Raw genomic sequence first — 12,567 nt, forward strand, 5'->3', positions numbered from 1 at the left:
GGTATCTAAAGTTGGTCTCCCTAGCATGACCCATTAACCAAATAGGACATGCCGTAAGTTGAGGGAATCAGTCTCATAAGCCAGCCCGAGCCCAAATGAAAGCCCAGGTCTCCTCCTTATCTAATCCAATCCCTTATTTTGTTTTCAAAAATATATATCAAATCGCACACATTTGGGGAAAATGCCATCTTCGAGCCCTCGCACCGTCGAAGAGATCTTCAAGGACTACAGCGCTCGTCGCTCTGCTGTCATTCGCGCCCTTACCTACGGTTCTCTCTCTCCCTCTCTGTTCTAATTACATACACAAAAATGCATGCTTTTTTATTTAGTGTGATGTTCATTGACGCTTTGCTTGTTTCTGCACTTTCAGATGTGGATGAGTTCTATTCGCTTTGCGATCCAGGTCTCTTCTTATTTCGGTTTTTTTTATTTTGCTCTTCATTAGCTTTCTGTTTGTTTACCGAGAAAATTGAGTAAAAATATAGGCTTGAGTATGTCTTTGTAATTATCATGAGATTTTGTTCTGTTTTGGTGCTTAGGGATAGTAGTCGTTATAGGTTCTGGCTGAGTAGAAACGCTGAAAGGCATCAGATTTAGAATTGTTGTTTCATTTCTCTTTCTACATTTTCTAGGAAACCTAACAGATCATATTAGTGTTCAATTTCCCCTCATAGCTTCTACTAATCGTATTCCATTGATGCCTTTAGTTTAATTTCAATCAAAATTTTATTGCTTGTTTTGCTTCCATTTGGAATGGGATGCTTTACTTACAAGCTGTGTGTACTTTAATATATTTCAGAGAAGGAGAATTTGTGCCTGTACGGACACCCAGATGAGTCGTGGGAGGTGACTCTGCCGGCAGAGGAAGTACCCCCGGAGCTTCCTGAGCCTGCACTGGGCATCAATTTTGCAAGAGATGGGATGAACCGTAAGGATTGGCTGTCATTGATTGCAGTACATAGTGATGCTTGGTTGCTCTCTGTGGCTTTCTACTTTGGTGCTCGCCTGAATCGAAATGAGAGGTTTGTTTCTCTTGTCCTGAGTTTACAGCTGATATTTTCGCGAATTCAAATGTTATTTTTGATGTTTTTTTCCTTTTCTACTTGTGGAGATGTTATTTTTTTATGTTTTCCTGTTCTCATTCACTCAGCAAAGGTCTGTCTTTCAGGCATTCATGATATTTCATGAGCTCTTGTTGCTTGTTTTCATGAAAGATTAGGGGCCGTTTGGCATCCGAAAACATTTTTTCATTTCTGAATACACTGGATCGTTTTCTCTGCCAGAAAACATGTTTGGCACAGCATTTTCAAAAACAAATTTGCAAAAAATTCTTTAAAAAACAGGCCATTTTTAGAAAACACTAAAACATCGTTTTTTCAGTATTCTAATTGTTGATTTCAGAATTGGGGATGATATCGTATGCAAATATCTTTTCTGTGTATGTCAAATCAACCACCACCTGATGCACAAAGGCCTCAATTTGGAAACTTCACCTCTTCTTTTGAGCAGTCATTTTCATGAATTTCATTTCAGCAAGCTCTAAATCCTCAATGCTCTGGTTCCCAATTTGAATCAAGCCTGAAAGTAACTTTAGAAAATCTCATCTCCAAATCCTAAAACTTGATTGAGATTAACAGGTTTTGGTTTGTCAAGAAAACCCTAGCTTTTGACCCGAATTGAAAAGATCGATGAGCAGAGGAATGACAAGGGTCTTCTTCCTTCTCTTTTTGAATCTGATAAAGAAAAAGAAAAAGAATTCCCCCTGTGGTCATGGCCTATTGTATTTCTGTTTTCCCTTTTGGGTGCCTTAATGAATTATGATTTCTGACCCAAAAAAGAGGTAGCCCACACAATGTGTCAGTCATATAAACAAAATGTGAGGCCTGTGAAGGGTCATATACTAGCCCAAACATGTTTATTACTTTGTTATATAATTTGGTTTGATGTACTTAACATCTTTAAAATGATACTTTAATAAAATACTTTGGACTTGTTTTCAGTGCCTAATTCCTTGGAAATCATTTTTAAGTGAACGGGTTCCTGATATTTCGTTTGACATAAATGAATCCTCACTGTATATTTTGAGAATAATGAGAAGAAAAAATAAAGTCTTTGTTGTTGCAAGATTGTTGTTAATACTTGTTATACCTGGACAATACAATGAACTGTAATTAAATGAAGCTGCTGATTTATATGCGCAGACATCCAATTCAGAAATGTCATTTTCACTTTCCTTCTATGGAATTTCCTTGCCCATCCTCTAGCTTCCTGATTCAATAGACGTTGTTCATTGAGGAAGTTAGTGTTAATTGTATAATGTGTTGTGTTGTCCCACCATTTCATTTTAGTGCAAATCATCTCCTATACCTGGCCATCATATTGAAATTGTCACTAAACTAAAAGGTGGTTTGCTGGGCCATCCATCTTGGTAACCCCAAACAAAGAAGGTTGCAAGTGTACATAGATAACCATTTTTTAAAAATCAACAGGAAGCGTCTATTTAGCTTGACAAATGATCTGCCTACAATCTTTGAAGTCGTAACTGGAAGGAAGCCCGTAAAAGACAAACCCAGTGCAGATAGTGGAAGCAAATCCAGGAACAGTGCGAAGGTGAAAATTTCTCCCTCTTTCTCTCTCTGAAAATAATTGCCTGCCAACTGAGCTTTGGATGGTCTTTCCCTTTGTGCAAATTTTGGGCTTATGACCAATCTCTGTGTCTTTGCAGAGATCAGTTGATGGACAAATAAAGAGCAATAATAAGTTACTCGATGGGAGTTATGTGGAGGATGAAGATGAGCATAGTGAAACCCTATGTGGAAGCTGTGGGGGAAATTACAGTGCTAATGAGTTTTGGATTGGCTGTGACATCTGCGAGAGGTGGTACCATGGGAAGTGTGTGAAGATTACACCAGCCAAGGCAGAATATATTCAGCAGTACAAATGTCCTTCTTGCAGCACAAAGAAGGGCAAGTAGTAGTGACTAATGAAAAGCTCGGCGTCCAGGGATTTTACCCCATTGTAATGTTCAATTGTACGGTCGGTAGATACTCTCTGACCACGGTTTTTCTTGTTTTATTCCCACTCTCCGGCCATGCTGCCATCGTTAAAACCTAGTTTTATCCCCCCCCTTGCGTTATATGTACCTCTGTATCCTCGTAATGTATAGATCTTGTTTCATTTGTGTTATTTATGAAATGCTCCTGAGTTTTAGTTACTAAATGATGTGGTTTATGATTTGACAGTACAACTTCTGAGTGTAGCATGAAGCTTATGTGTCCTTGTGTGAGAATTTTATTTTGAATAATTTTTCAGTGTGACCGTTACATCACTAAGTGACAAACGTATCCATCTACGAGTAATGTATTGTATTTATAAAATATCAATTATGTATTTATAAAATATCAATTATGTCGTCCACTAATATTATGAATCCACTTGTGCAGTCCACTAATATTATGAATCCACTTGTGCAATTTGTAGATAGAGTTGAGTTGACGACAAGTCTTCACGTGCTTTGTGAAAACGTTGTGATGGCACATTGATTGTCGTTTTTCTTACTTTCTTAAGTCCAAAAGCAAAAATAAAATAAAATCAGGTGACATTTACATCAGCAATTTAACAAAATATGTATCAATCAACTGTATTATTGATGGTGCTGCTACAAGGACCACCTTTAGATCTTATTCTTATTTAACAAGCCCGAATAAAAAACGTGCTGGTATTGAGTACACGTGCTTCTTTGACTTTTACTTATGAGGCATGCTAACATGATTAAACCTGTCCCCAAACAGATGGCATGGCCCAGCTTAATAGTTAATTAAATACTTAATAATTTCATCATTAAAAGTTAAAACTTCTCCTCCTTTGCCCACTACTTGGTTGGTGCCTTTATTCCTTTTAATATATGTCACCTCCACTTACAATGCAATCTTTAGCTTACATGCATGAACCTCCTTGCTCACTTTTTGCAATTTAGAATGGACTTTAGAGGTAGATGCTTTAATATTTCACCCATAAGCAAATAGATATATAATCCTTGAATTATTGTTTGGAGCATGGAGTTATCTGACTGATTCAAAGTTGCAATTCCTTGTTTTCAAAGCTCATACACGGCTGATTTTAAATTCAAATCCCAATAATACATTGACAATGGGTATAAAAATTACTTTTCTCTAATATTACTTGTATTAAAAAAATAATTCATATAACACACGGATGATCAAAGTTGGAAGTTTCGAACCCACAACCTCTTAAAATCAGAGCTTAAATACCATGTGTGTTTGTCACTAGGCCCCAAACACTCAAAACTTTGAGGGAATATCAAACTAAACATACCTCACCTCTTGCCCTCTCCATCACCTCTTATGCTTAATTATAAGGTTATTGCCAAATTGTCATAATCAAAGAAAACCTTGCCAAATTTGTTTTCATCCTTCCATGGTGTGGATGCATTCTCATATAACCTGATAGAGACTGATGCATATTCATAGCCCTTTTGGTTATAATTACAACTACTGCTAGCTAATCACCACTACAGTGGATATAATCAGAACATATATTATACATACGTGGCTTGCAGGGAAATGAAGCACTTTGTTCTTCTCGATTGTCAAATTGGAATTGGTTTGAGTATAAAAATCAACAAGTTTAAACTACTACGTGCCACCATATAAATCAGTAATCACAAAACTAACGTGTAAACTATGGTGCTTAAGATCAATCATTTTCTTCAAAGATCAATTCTACCTTCATTAATATTTTAGGTTGGGAAATTAGGAGATGTTGACCACAAAGGTAAAGAGACTAGAAGAAGAATACCACCATAACATTATTCCGAACCAATCATTTATTGTCATATATTTTAATTTTTCGGCATAACAATACGTGATAGGCTTGAAATATTGCCACGATGACATCCCTGTTATATGTAAATTCTAGAAGGCATCTCAGAATTCATCACACATGACATGACACAATTGTAGGTTGTTATATATAAATATTTATTAATTAAGAAATCAAAGAAAACTTATTAAGAATTAAGAAGAAAAAAAGTCTTGGATTTTGATGATAGATAATGAAGGGGGGCCCACACATCTCTAGCATCTGCTAAGGACCGCCAAGGATTGCCTCACATCAGACAGACATCACAATGAAGAGAAATATACATTGAGACTGAAATTAATAATTTATATTATAAATAAAAAAACCATTCAAAGTTTGCTAGTTTCGATCCAACAAAACTGCCCAAGATGATGTCGACCACAACATATATTCTACCAACGATATGAAATCAAAATAAGTAAAAGAATCTGGATTGAGTCCATTACGAGACAAAATCAAAATTATTAGATATTTGAATCAATATATATTTCTCTCCCTCTCTCTCTCTGAGAAAAAGCCATCTGTCATCAATACACACACGTGCTAAATTGTTATTAATTAAGTATTATTAGAATCGAGAAGAACCTTAACAGTTGACACTTGACTTTTCATACATGATTGAAGTATAGAAAAAAGAAGCTATACTGAAGCACGGCTTTAGACTTTAAATAAAAGAGTATATGTAGAGATTAATTAACATAAATTAAAGATGGGATTAATAAAAATATTTCCACACTAATTCCACTAAAAAAACTCGTTCACTAATTCCACTTAAAAATTCGTACGCTAATTAATCAAAGGTGAATGATGAAACCAGTCCCTGTAATAATTAATTAATCAAAGGTGAATCATGAAACCAGTCCCTGTAATAATTAATGTAAATTGAGTCAAATTCCAATCATCCAATGTGGATGGCATTATAATTTGCGCACCAATCTAATCTATTAAACTTATAAAATATTCTATCCAATGCAGTTATTAGGCACATTTATTTAATCAAAAGAAGTATTAGAATTACGGCCAGATTCTCCTCTTCCCTCCAAGTGCATTCGGGTTTAATTTACGTAAGAGACAATTGTAAAATATTCGTGCACTTCTTATTTTTATGGTCAAATTAATGCCTGTTAATTCATGGTCTAAACCAATTAAAGTTAAAATCAACCATAGAGTTAATATGATATTATGGTGTTTACCCAATCTTTACGATAAGAAGCAATGACCAACATGTTTGATGTTTTATACTTTTATATTTGTACCACAACGCTAGGCTTGACTTATGAATATAATCAATAAAACTGTATACAAAAAAATGCCATTAATATATTGTAATATTTAACCAACGGTCCAAACATGACCAAAGTATTTTATTGTCACCACAATCAATGGAACAAATTAAGTGGGACAAAGCTTTGTCATTAGATACAATTCGAATCTTTGTAGCCCCCCTCCATAAACATCAATAATTTTTCACTGTAGTTTTGTGATCCCTTCGTGATTACAAGATGTACAATTAACTCTCAATAAAAAAGGATCGTTACATATATATATATATATATATATTTATATGTGCTCAGCTGCTCATGTGATTTACAGTAGGGAAGAAAATTTATAATTAATTTGGTGAGGACTATTTTCGTGGAGACTTTAAAGAGTCGACTTGGGATTTGCCTCGAGGGCCATTCAATCTTATGTAAAGCCTGTACTCGTTGAATGTCATGGGAGGGTAGAGCGCAGGTCTTTCTGGGGTGACAAGCTCCTTTGCCGGCTCTATGGCTATGTCGCTCTTCGGATTGTAGAAGAAGGCCAGTGAGAGTCTCTCCTTTGCTGGGTTTACGATCACTCTGTGCTCTACGCTCTTGTATGTTGCGTTACTTAGAACCTAATCATTCAAACAAAACACAGATTAATTAGGTTTACATTAAAATAATAATAATTTGATAATTCTCAAGATAAACATGTTATATTATGAACCTGTCAATCGTAACTACCGATTGTATATAAAAAAATCTGTGTTGTGGTCCACTTTTAACAATATTATACCAAACACTAAATCCGGAGTTTCTATAATTGTTGTGAGTTGATGGGTAACGACTAATTATGCAATCAATTAGCAGAAAAATGACGAAAAAAGACGAGTGTAAAAGTTTTGTAAGAACGTGTAGCTGTCTCCATAGCAAGGAAGTTGGAACTTGCGAGTGTTTATCCAGTTTTCTATTTGAAATTTTACATTGTGATATATTTAATATAATATAATTAAGAATAATATTTAGTTGAAGGGGTCCTAATGACGTTCATGTTCGAGCAGCAACTTGAGATTTATAAAATAAAAACTTGAGAGTTTTATATATTACTTGGCGTGAAACACTGTCGCCCCAAAGTGCCAAATTAAATTAATGTATTAAAGAATTAAACTGAAGATTAAAAAAATAGTAACTTTATACCTCCATATATTGAAGAGTTTGGTTTGCTTTGACCTAGTCATCAGTTGATTACCTCCTATTTTTTACTATTTCTTTTTGTTTTTTTCTCTGTTTTCAATGGCGTTCGCGCAGTAATAACTTTAAATTCCACATTTAAGTTTGAATAATAGGATAGTGTATGTCGCCTAGGTTGCAAACAAACATTTACATGTAAAACAGCTTGTTCATGCACCCTTACTGTTTGCGACATGAATTAATGATAGACGTTTTAGTTTTGATTGGTTATGTTAGGAGGAGGAGCCCATCAAAACCTGACCCCTCCATGTGCCCATGGTTCATGCATATTGGTAACCCAAACATTTTTATTTATTTATTATTTGATTTGCAATAAGGATAATCTAGATGACAAATAAACAGATATAAATACTTTATATAAATAAATAAAATGAAGAAAAAAATATTCACCTGAATTTGATCACCAATATTGACAATAAAAGCGTGTGGAGCTGGCTTGACAGTGATCCAAGTGTCATCTTTTCGGACCTGTAAACCTGCGACATGTTGATCTGGGAGTAGTACGGTCATGCCGCCAGGATCTGAGTGGGATGATAGGCCCAGCGTCAGGTCAGGCTGAGGGCACTTTGGATAAAAATTAACCCTTAAGCATGCCCCAATATCCTCACCACCAAACCCCTTTTGGAGAAAGTCTTGTTCTAATCCAAGGTTTAGTGATAAAATCTTCAATATCCTCCCACAAAGCTTCACTACTTCCTTCCCATACTCATCTATTACTTGCCTGAAAAAAAACATACACAACTCAATCATCACACAACACAAAGAAACTAAAAATACGTCTGTCTTACTATATATACTCTTTTTCCAAGCCTACAATTAGATTATTTGAATTTAATGGCATGTGCCTACAAATTTAATTACCATGTAGGATTATGTGAGACAAAACTCAAGAAAAGTATAAAGCAAGTAGGAATGGTTAATGAGGAATAATAAGCAAGAGATTAAGACAAGCTTAGAGAGCCCACTTAATTAAAGTTGGAATCACGAAGATAACAATAGTAACAAACTATTAGTCTAGTAGTATTTCTGTTTTCGGGTTCGAGTCTAGTGGTAATTTAGTTTCTAATATTGGAAGATGTCTATTTTGACTTGGGAACGTACCTGGCATAGCCGGGGAGGGCCGGCCACTTGTCGTGGTCCTTCAAGGACAATGGAAGATAGTGAAGGAAATAATAGTCACTCCAGTCAAGAATGGCACCTTTCTCAACCCCAAGCCTGCTGCCGTACCCTTCATAGGTCTTGGGTGAGTTGGCGTAGGCTTGCTTCAGCTCCATCGGCAAATGGAAGAATTGGCGCCAAACCTCCTGGTTCCGGTCCATCAAACCGGGGCTAACGCCATGGTTCACGACTTGGAAGAACCCCCAGTCCCGGCAGGCCTCAGAAATTTGGCCGAGTGTGGTGGCTCGCAGATGATCGTCGTCCAAGCCTTGGAAGTCAATGATTGGGATGTTGGTATGGGTGGCTTGATCAGAATTGGAGGAGATTGGGGTTGGTCTTTGGGTTGGGGGCTTGATGTATCGGTCTGGAAAGACACCGGTCTCGGACAAGGACTGGACCCGGACTATTGGTTCTGGCCAATCCGATGGGCAGTTCATGGTGTTTTTGTAGTTTCGGCTTCCAAGGTTTGATATGTAAATATATATATATGAATTGGAAAACAAGACGGCTGTGATTGTGAAAAGTTTTGAGAGAGATGATGAGAGAGGGGGAGGGATGGAATTGTGAGGGCGTGGATGAGAGTGTGAGAATGGTAGTTAAAGGTGGAGAGATGTAGTGGGGGGGGGGGGGGGGGGGGGAGTGAAATGGACGTGAAAGAGAAACGTGAAATATATGAGGTTTTTATAACCAAGTTTCAATCGAGATAGAATACTACTTTATGGGTGTGAACGAGAGAAGAGTAACACCCTGCAACTTGTTGTATACACCCCTTCTCTCCGGTTGATCACGTGTGAGGAGAGATACAAAACAACTGACATGGTAAATTATTCTCGTATACCAAGTTTCAACTGTTGCTAGAAGAAACAAAATTTGGCGAATTGTTCTCATATGTCAAGTACATATGGTAGTTGGTACTTAATACGCCAATAGTCAAATTTAATTAGCCTATCGTATTATTTAGTGTGGAATTTAATTCACTGCATCAACATGTGTCGTTATATATTGGATAATCTTTCCACATAGTGTGATGTTTACTAATCCTATATAAAGACTATTGTATTGATATTTTTGGAGTCTACGTGCTCGATGAGGTTGACATGCCGACATATAAGAAATAAATCCTCATTGAGGTTGGAAGAAGTGCTTGTGGAAATAGGGCACTCAAAACTCATGGGATAATATTATTGGGTTCATTGCAGTTCATGAGAGGGATTGGTCCCGCCCATTTCGGCGCCGTGAGCGACTTTGATTTATACACCCCACCCCCACATCGCTCGTCCTTTCTTTTTTTTTTCTTCTGTTTTTTTATCTTTTTATCTTTTTTTTAATCAGCTTGTCCTGTGTTATCGATGATGAGGATGACACTGACTTCACATTTGAACTTTTCTCTACAATTTGTTTCATTCTCACGGGATCACATGCACCATGCTTCATACATGCTTCAATTTTTCTTTTTCTCTTTTTCTTTGTGGAAAATGAGAACACACGATGTGCCCGCGTATGTGCGGTTTTATTCAATTCATATAACGCACACTATTATGTCATGGGTCTCACGCAATTATTTTAAAGTTCCGCACATTTATGGGCATGTGGAGGGATTTTTCACTCTTGTTTTGTGGGGTTTTAAAAAAATATATATATTTCTTTTAATAAAAGCAATAGAAATTTATTAGATTTTCAGGGAAAAAGAGTACAAATAACAAATACTATAGTGGAAGATCGGTGGGTCTCTATGTGCAGCAATGCTGACATGTGTGGTAGTGGTGTATCCCCTCCTTTGTGGTCATTATGGTGCAGTTTCCGTCCCTTTTATGGAAGACGGTGGCTTTGTATTGTATTTTGGTTTGATTTTGTGATGGGGAAGACTATTATACTAGACTATATTGGTTTTACTTTAATCTTCTCTGTGTTTGTGGCAATTTGTTCATTTAGCTAACCTTTGTATTCTCTGCTTGTTTCTTCCATATTTATGAGTTTTGAATGAACATGATTGATTCCGACTTTAAAATAAAATAAAAGAAGCCATTCCATTAGTAATACGGCGAACAAGAATATTTTCCAACGACTTGAGCCGAAAATTAGATATATACAGTTTAAAAGCCAAAATTAATGGTACTCCTTGACTTAACGTGGGGTGTTCCTCTTTTGGATCCTAGTTTTGATTCTGCTTGATGATGTATATTTGGAAAGTAAGCACCTCATACACATGGGCCGGCTTATAGCATTTAGAGACACATGCAAATGCTAGCCTAATTATAGGGTGATTCACCTGCTCTGCTTGAAATCCTCAGTAACAAAATAATAAGAGAATATTTCAATTTGCCAGTTAGAAACAACCAAAAAAAAAAGAAAGAAAGGAAATTAGGGCCACGAGATTCTTCAGTTGACTCTATGCATTTTGGATATAGAGAAATCGAGACTGATAAATCCTCAAAATCTTATTCATGACACATAGCCTCATCAATTTTGTATGTTTTTATTTTGGCCTGATCAATAATTTTTGTATGTTCTAACATATTAAATATGTATACGAATATATTATTAGTCATACGCGTTATGTTATGTTCATACTCAACACATGTACAATTACAACTTGGTGAAATAAAATAATATATCAGAACTATATTACTAATTTTAAAGTTTATATTTTTAAGTGAAGTTGAAAATCAGATCGCGATCAGGTTGGTTGGCGGTGTCCTTACCTATCTTCATTTTGTTTGCGCTTATCGCTTGAATCCTAACTTATGAAGAGATGTTTTCTTCTTTTTTCCTCACAGATTACGTTGTCAGATTCGATATGAGGCTCTACATCTCCAACTCTTTCCGATGGCCATATGTTACATGTACAAAAGGTAATTTGAGGAATACGTTACAAAAGAAAGAAAATAAGAAATTAACGGCTCGTTTGATAACCATTTTAATTTTAGTTTTCATTTTTTGTGCTAGCTAGGGTATAAAGGAAAGAGAGGGAGAATGGAGATGAGATTGAAATGGATGAGTAACAAAAGTGAAACACACAAATTAAAAACTGAAATCTATTTGAAATTGTTTCCCCTCTCGTCTTTTCTCTTAATCTCATCCTCACTCCCATTTTCACCTTCATTTTCCTTTATACTTAGCACTAAAAATGAAGCAGTTATCAAATGGGCCTTAAAAAGAAACCAAAGAAAAGAAAACTAATCAACCAACAAACTACGGGGAATTATATAATTCAGTATATATATATGTAGCGTAACTGTTTATCAAAACAAATTAAAATTCCAAATAAATATTCAGTATGGTAGTGATGATTATTATAAAAGAATTTTTAGACATGTGAGTGGCAAATGAGGAATTCTTTGTGCATAATGAAAGGGCAAAAGCGAAGTGTTCTCATAAGTTAATGCAAATATACTCAAAGCCATACATAATTCTCACATTATTTGTTAGCATGGAGATCATCATATCACATGGAGTTCAGGTCTTTGTGTCGCAAAGTTTAATTAGGTGCGTGCTGGAAATCTGTATTTTAAAATTTCTCATTCATTCAATAATTTCTGGGGTAGTTTTAGATTCTTACTACTTGCTGCGTTTCCGTGCATGGAAATGAATGTTAATTTGGGCATTGATTCTGATTGTTGTTCAAACTCTTTTGAAGTGAACCGAATTTCTTGGTTGGGAAAACTTTCTGTCAATCTGGTATAAATTTCAGTTCTCTGCATGTGGTATATGTGTATGTATGCATGCATGCATGGTAATTGGCATGAACATGCATGGACGTGTGGATACTTGCATGCATCGTCGTGAGTGGAGATGACAAGTGGATGGACAGGGAACCTCCCTCTGACCCTACCCGACTCCATGACTCCATCCTCCATGGACGATCATGATGGATGATCAGCTAAGCTAGCTAGGGTAGACTATTATTAATCCCAATCATTATCCAATAGAACACGTGTTGCTCTGGCAATATTCATGCCACACCTTATAATTAAACTCAATACCTAATTATTAAATTAGTTATGTAGTGTCGATTATTTGACTATTAACTAAT

At 36.0% G+C, this 12,567-nt stretch overlaps 2 protein-coding genes across 2 annotated transcripts; one reads left to right on the forward strand and one right to left on the reverse strand.

The window, feature by feature from the left end:
• Positions 102-3,311, forward strand: LOC18785460 (PHD finger protein ALFIN-LIKE 1). The gene is made up of 5 exons (XM_007218238.2): positions 102-269; positions 371-403; positions 800-1,022; positions 2,490-2,610; positions 2,726-3,311. Exons 1-5 carry the CDS (start codon positions 182-184, stop codon positions 2,972-2,974), a joined length of 714 nt encoding a protein of 237 aa, XP_007218300.1. The 5' UTR covers positions 102-181; the 3' UTR covers positions 2,975-3,311.
• LOC18784896 (probable 2-oxoglutarate-dependent dioxygenase At5g05600) lies at positions 6,183-9,174 on the reverse strand. Its single transcript, XM_007218132.2, has 3 exons — positions 8,478-9,174; positions 7,767-8,097; positions 6,183-6,760 (listed from the first exon to the last, which is right to left on the reverse strand). The coding sequence occupies exons 1-3, from the start codon at positions 8,969-8,971 to the stop codon at positions 6,509-6,511; spliced, it is 1,077 nt and encodes a 358-aa protein (XP_007218194.1). The 5' UTR covers positions 8,972-9,174; the 3' UTR covers positions 6,183-6,508.

The sequence above is a fragment of the Prunus persica genome, chromosome G2 (genome assembly GCF_000346465.2).
Source record: "Prunus persica cultivar Lovell chromosome G2, Prunus_persica_NCBIv2, whole genome shotgun sequence".
Classification (NCBI taxonomy): domain Eukaryota; kingdom Viridiplantae; phylum Streptophyta; class Magnoliopsida; order Rosales; family Rosaceae; genus Prunus; species Prunus persica.

Excerpts from the sequence above, each read along its gene's own strand:
- LOC18784896 (XM_007218132.2), bottom strand. The coding sequence starts at position 8,971 with ATGAACTGCCCATCGGATTGGCCAGAACCAATAGTCCGGGTCCAGTCC. Across the intron at positions 8,098-8,477 it reads GCCCTCCCCGGCTATGCCAG|GCAAGTAATAGATGAGTATG; the intron begins GTACGTTCCCAA and ends GTTTTTTTTCAG. Across the intron at positions 6,761-7,766 it reads ATATTGGTGATCAAATTCAG|GTTCTAAGTAACGCAACATA; the intron begins GTGAATATTTTT and ends TTGAATGATTAG.
- LOC18785460 (XM_007218238.2), top strand. The coding sequence starts at position 182 with ATGCCATCTTCGAGCCCTCGCACCGTCGAAGAGATCTTCAAGGACTAC. Across the intron at positions 270-370 it reads CATTCGCGCCCTTACCTACG|ATGTGGATGAGTTCTATTCG; the intron begins GTTCTCTCTCTC and ends CTGCACTTTCAG. Across the intron at positions 1,023-2,489 it reads CGCCTGAATCGAAATGAGAG|GAAGCGTCTATTTAGCTTGA; the intron begins GTTTGTTTCTCT and ends AAAAATCAACAG.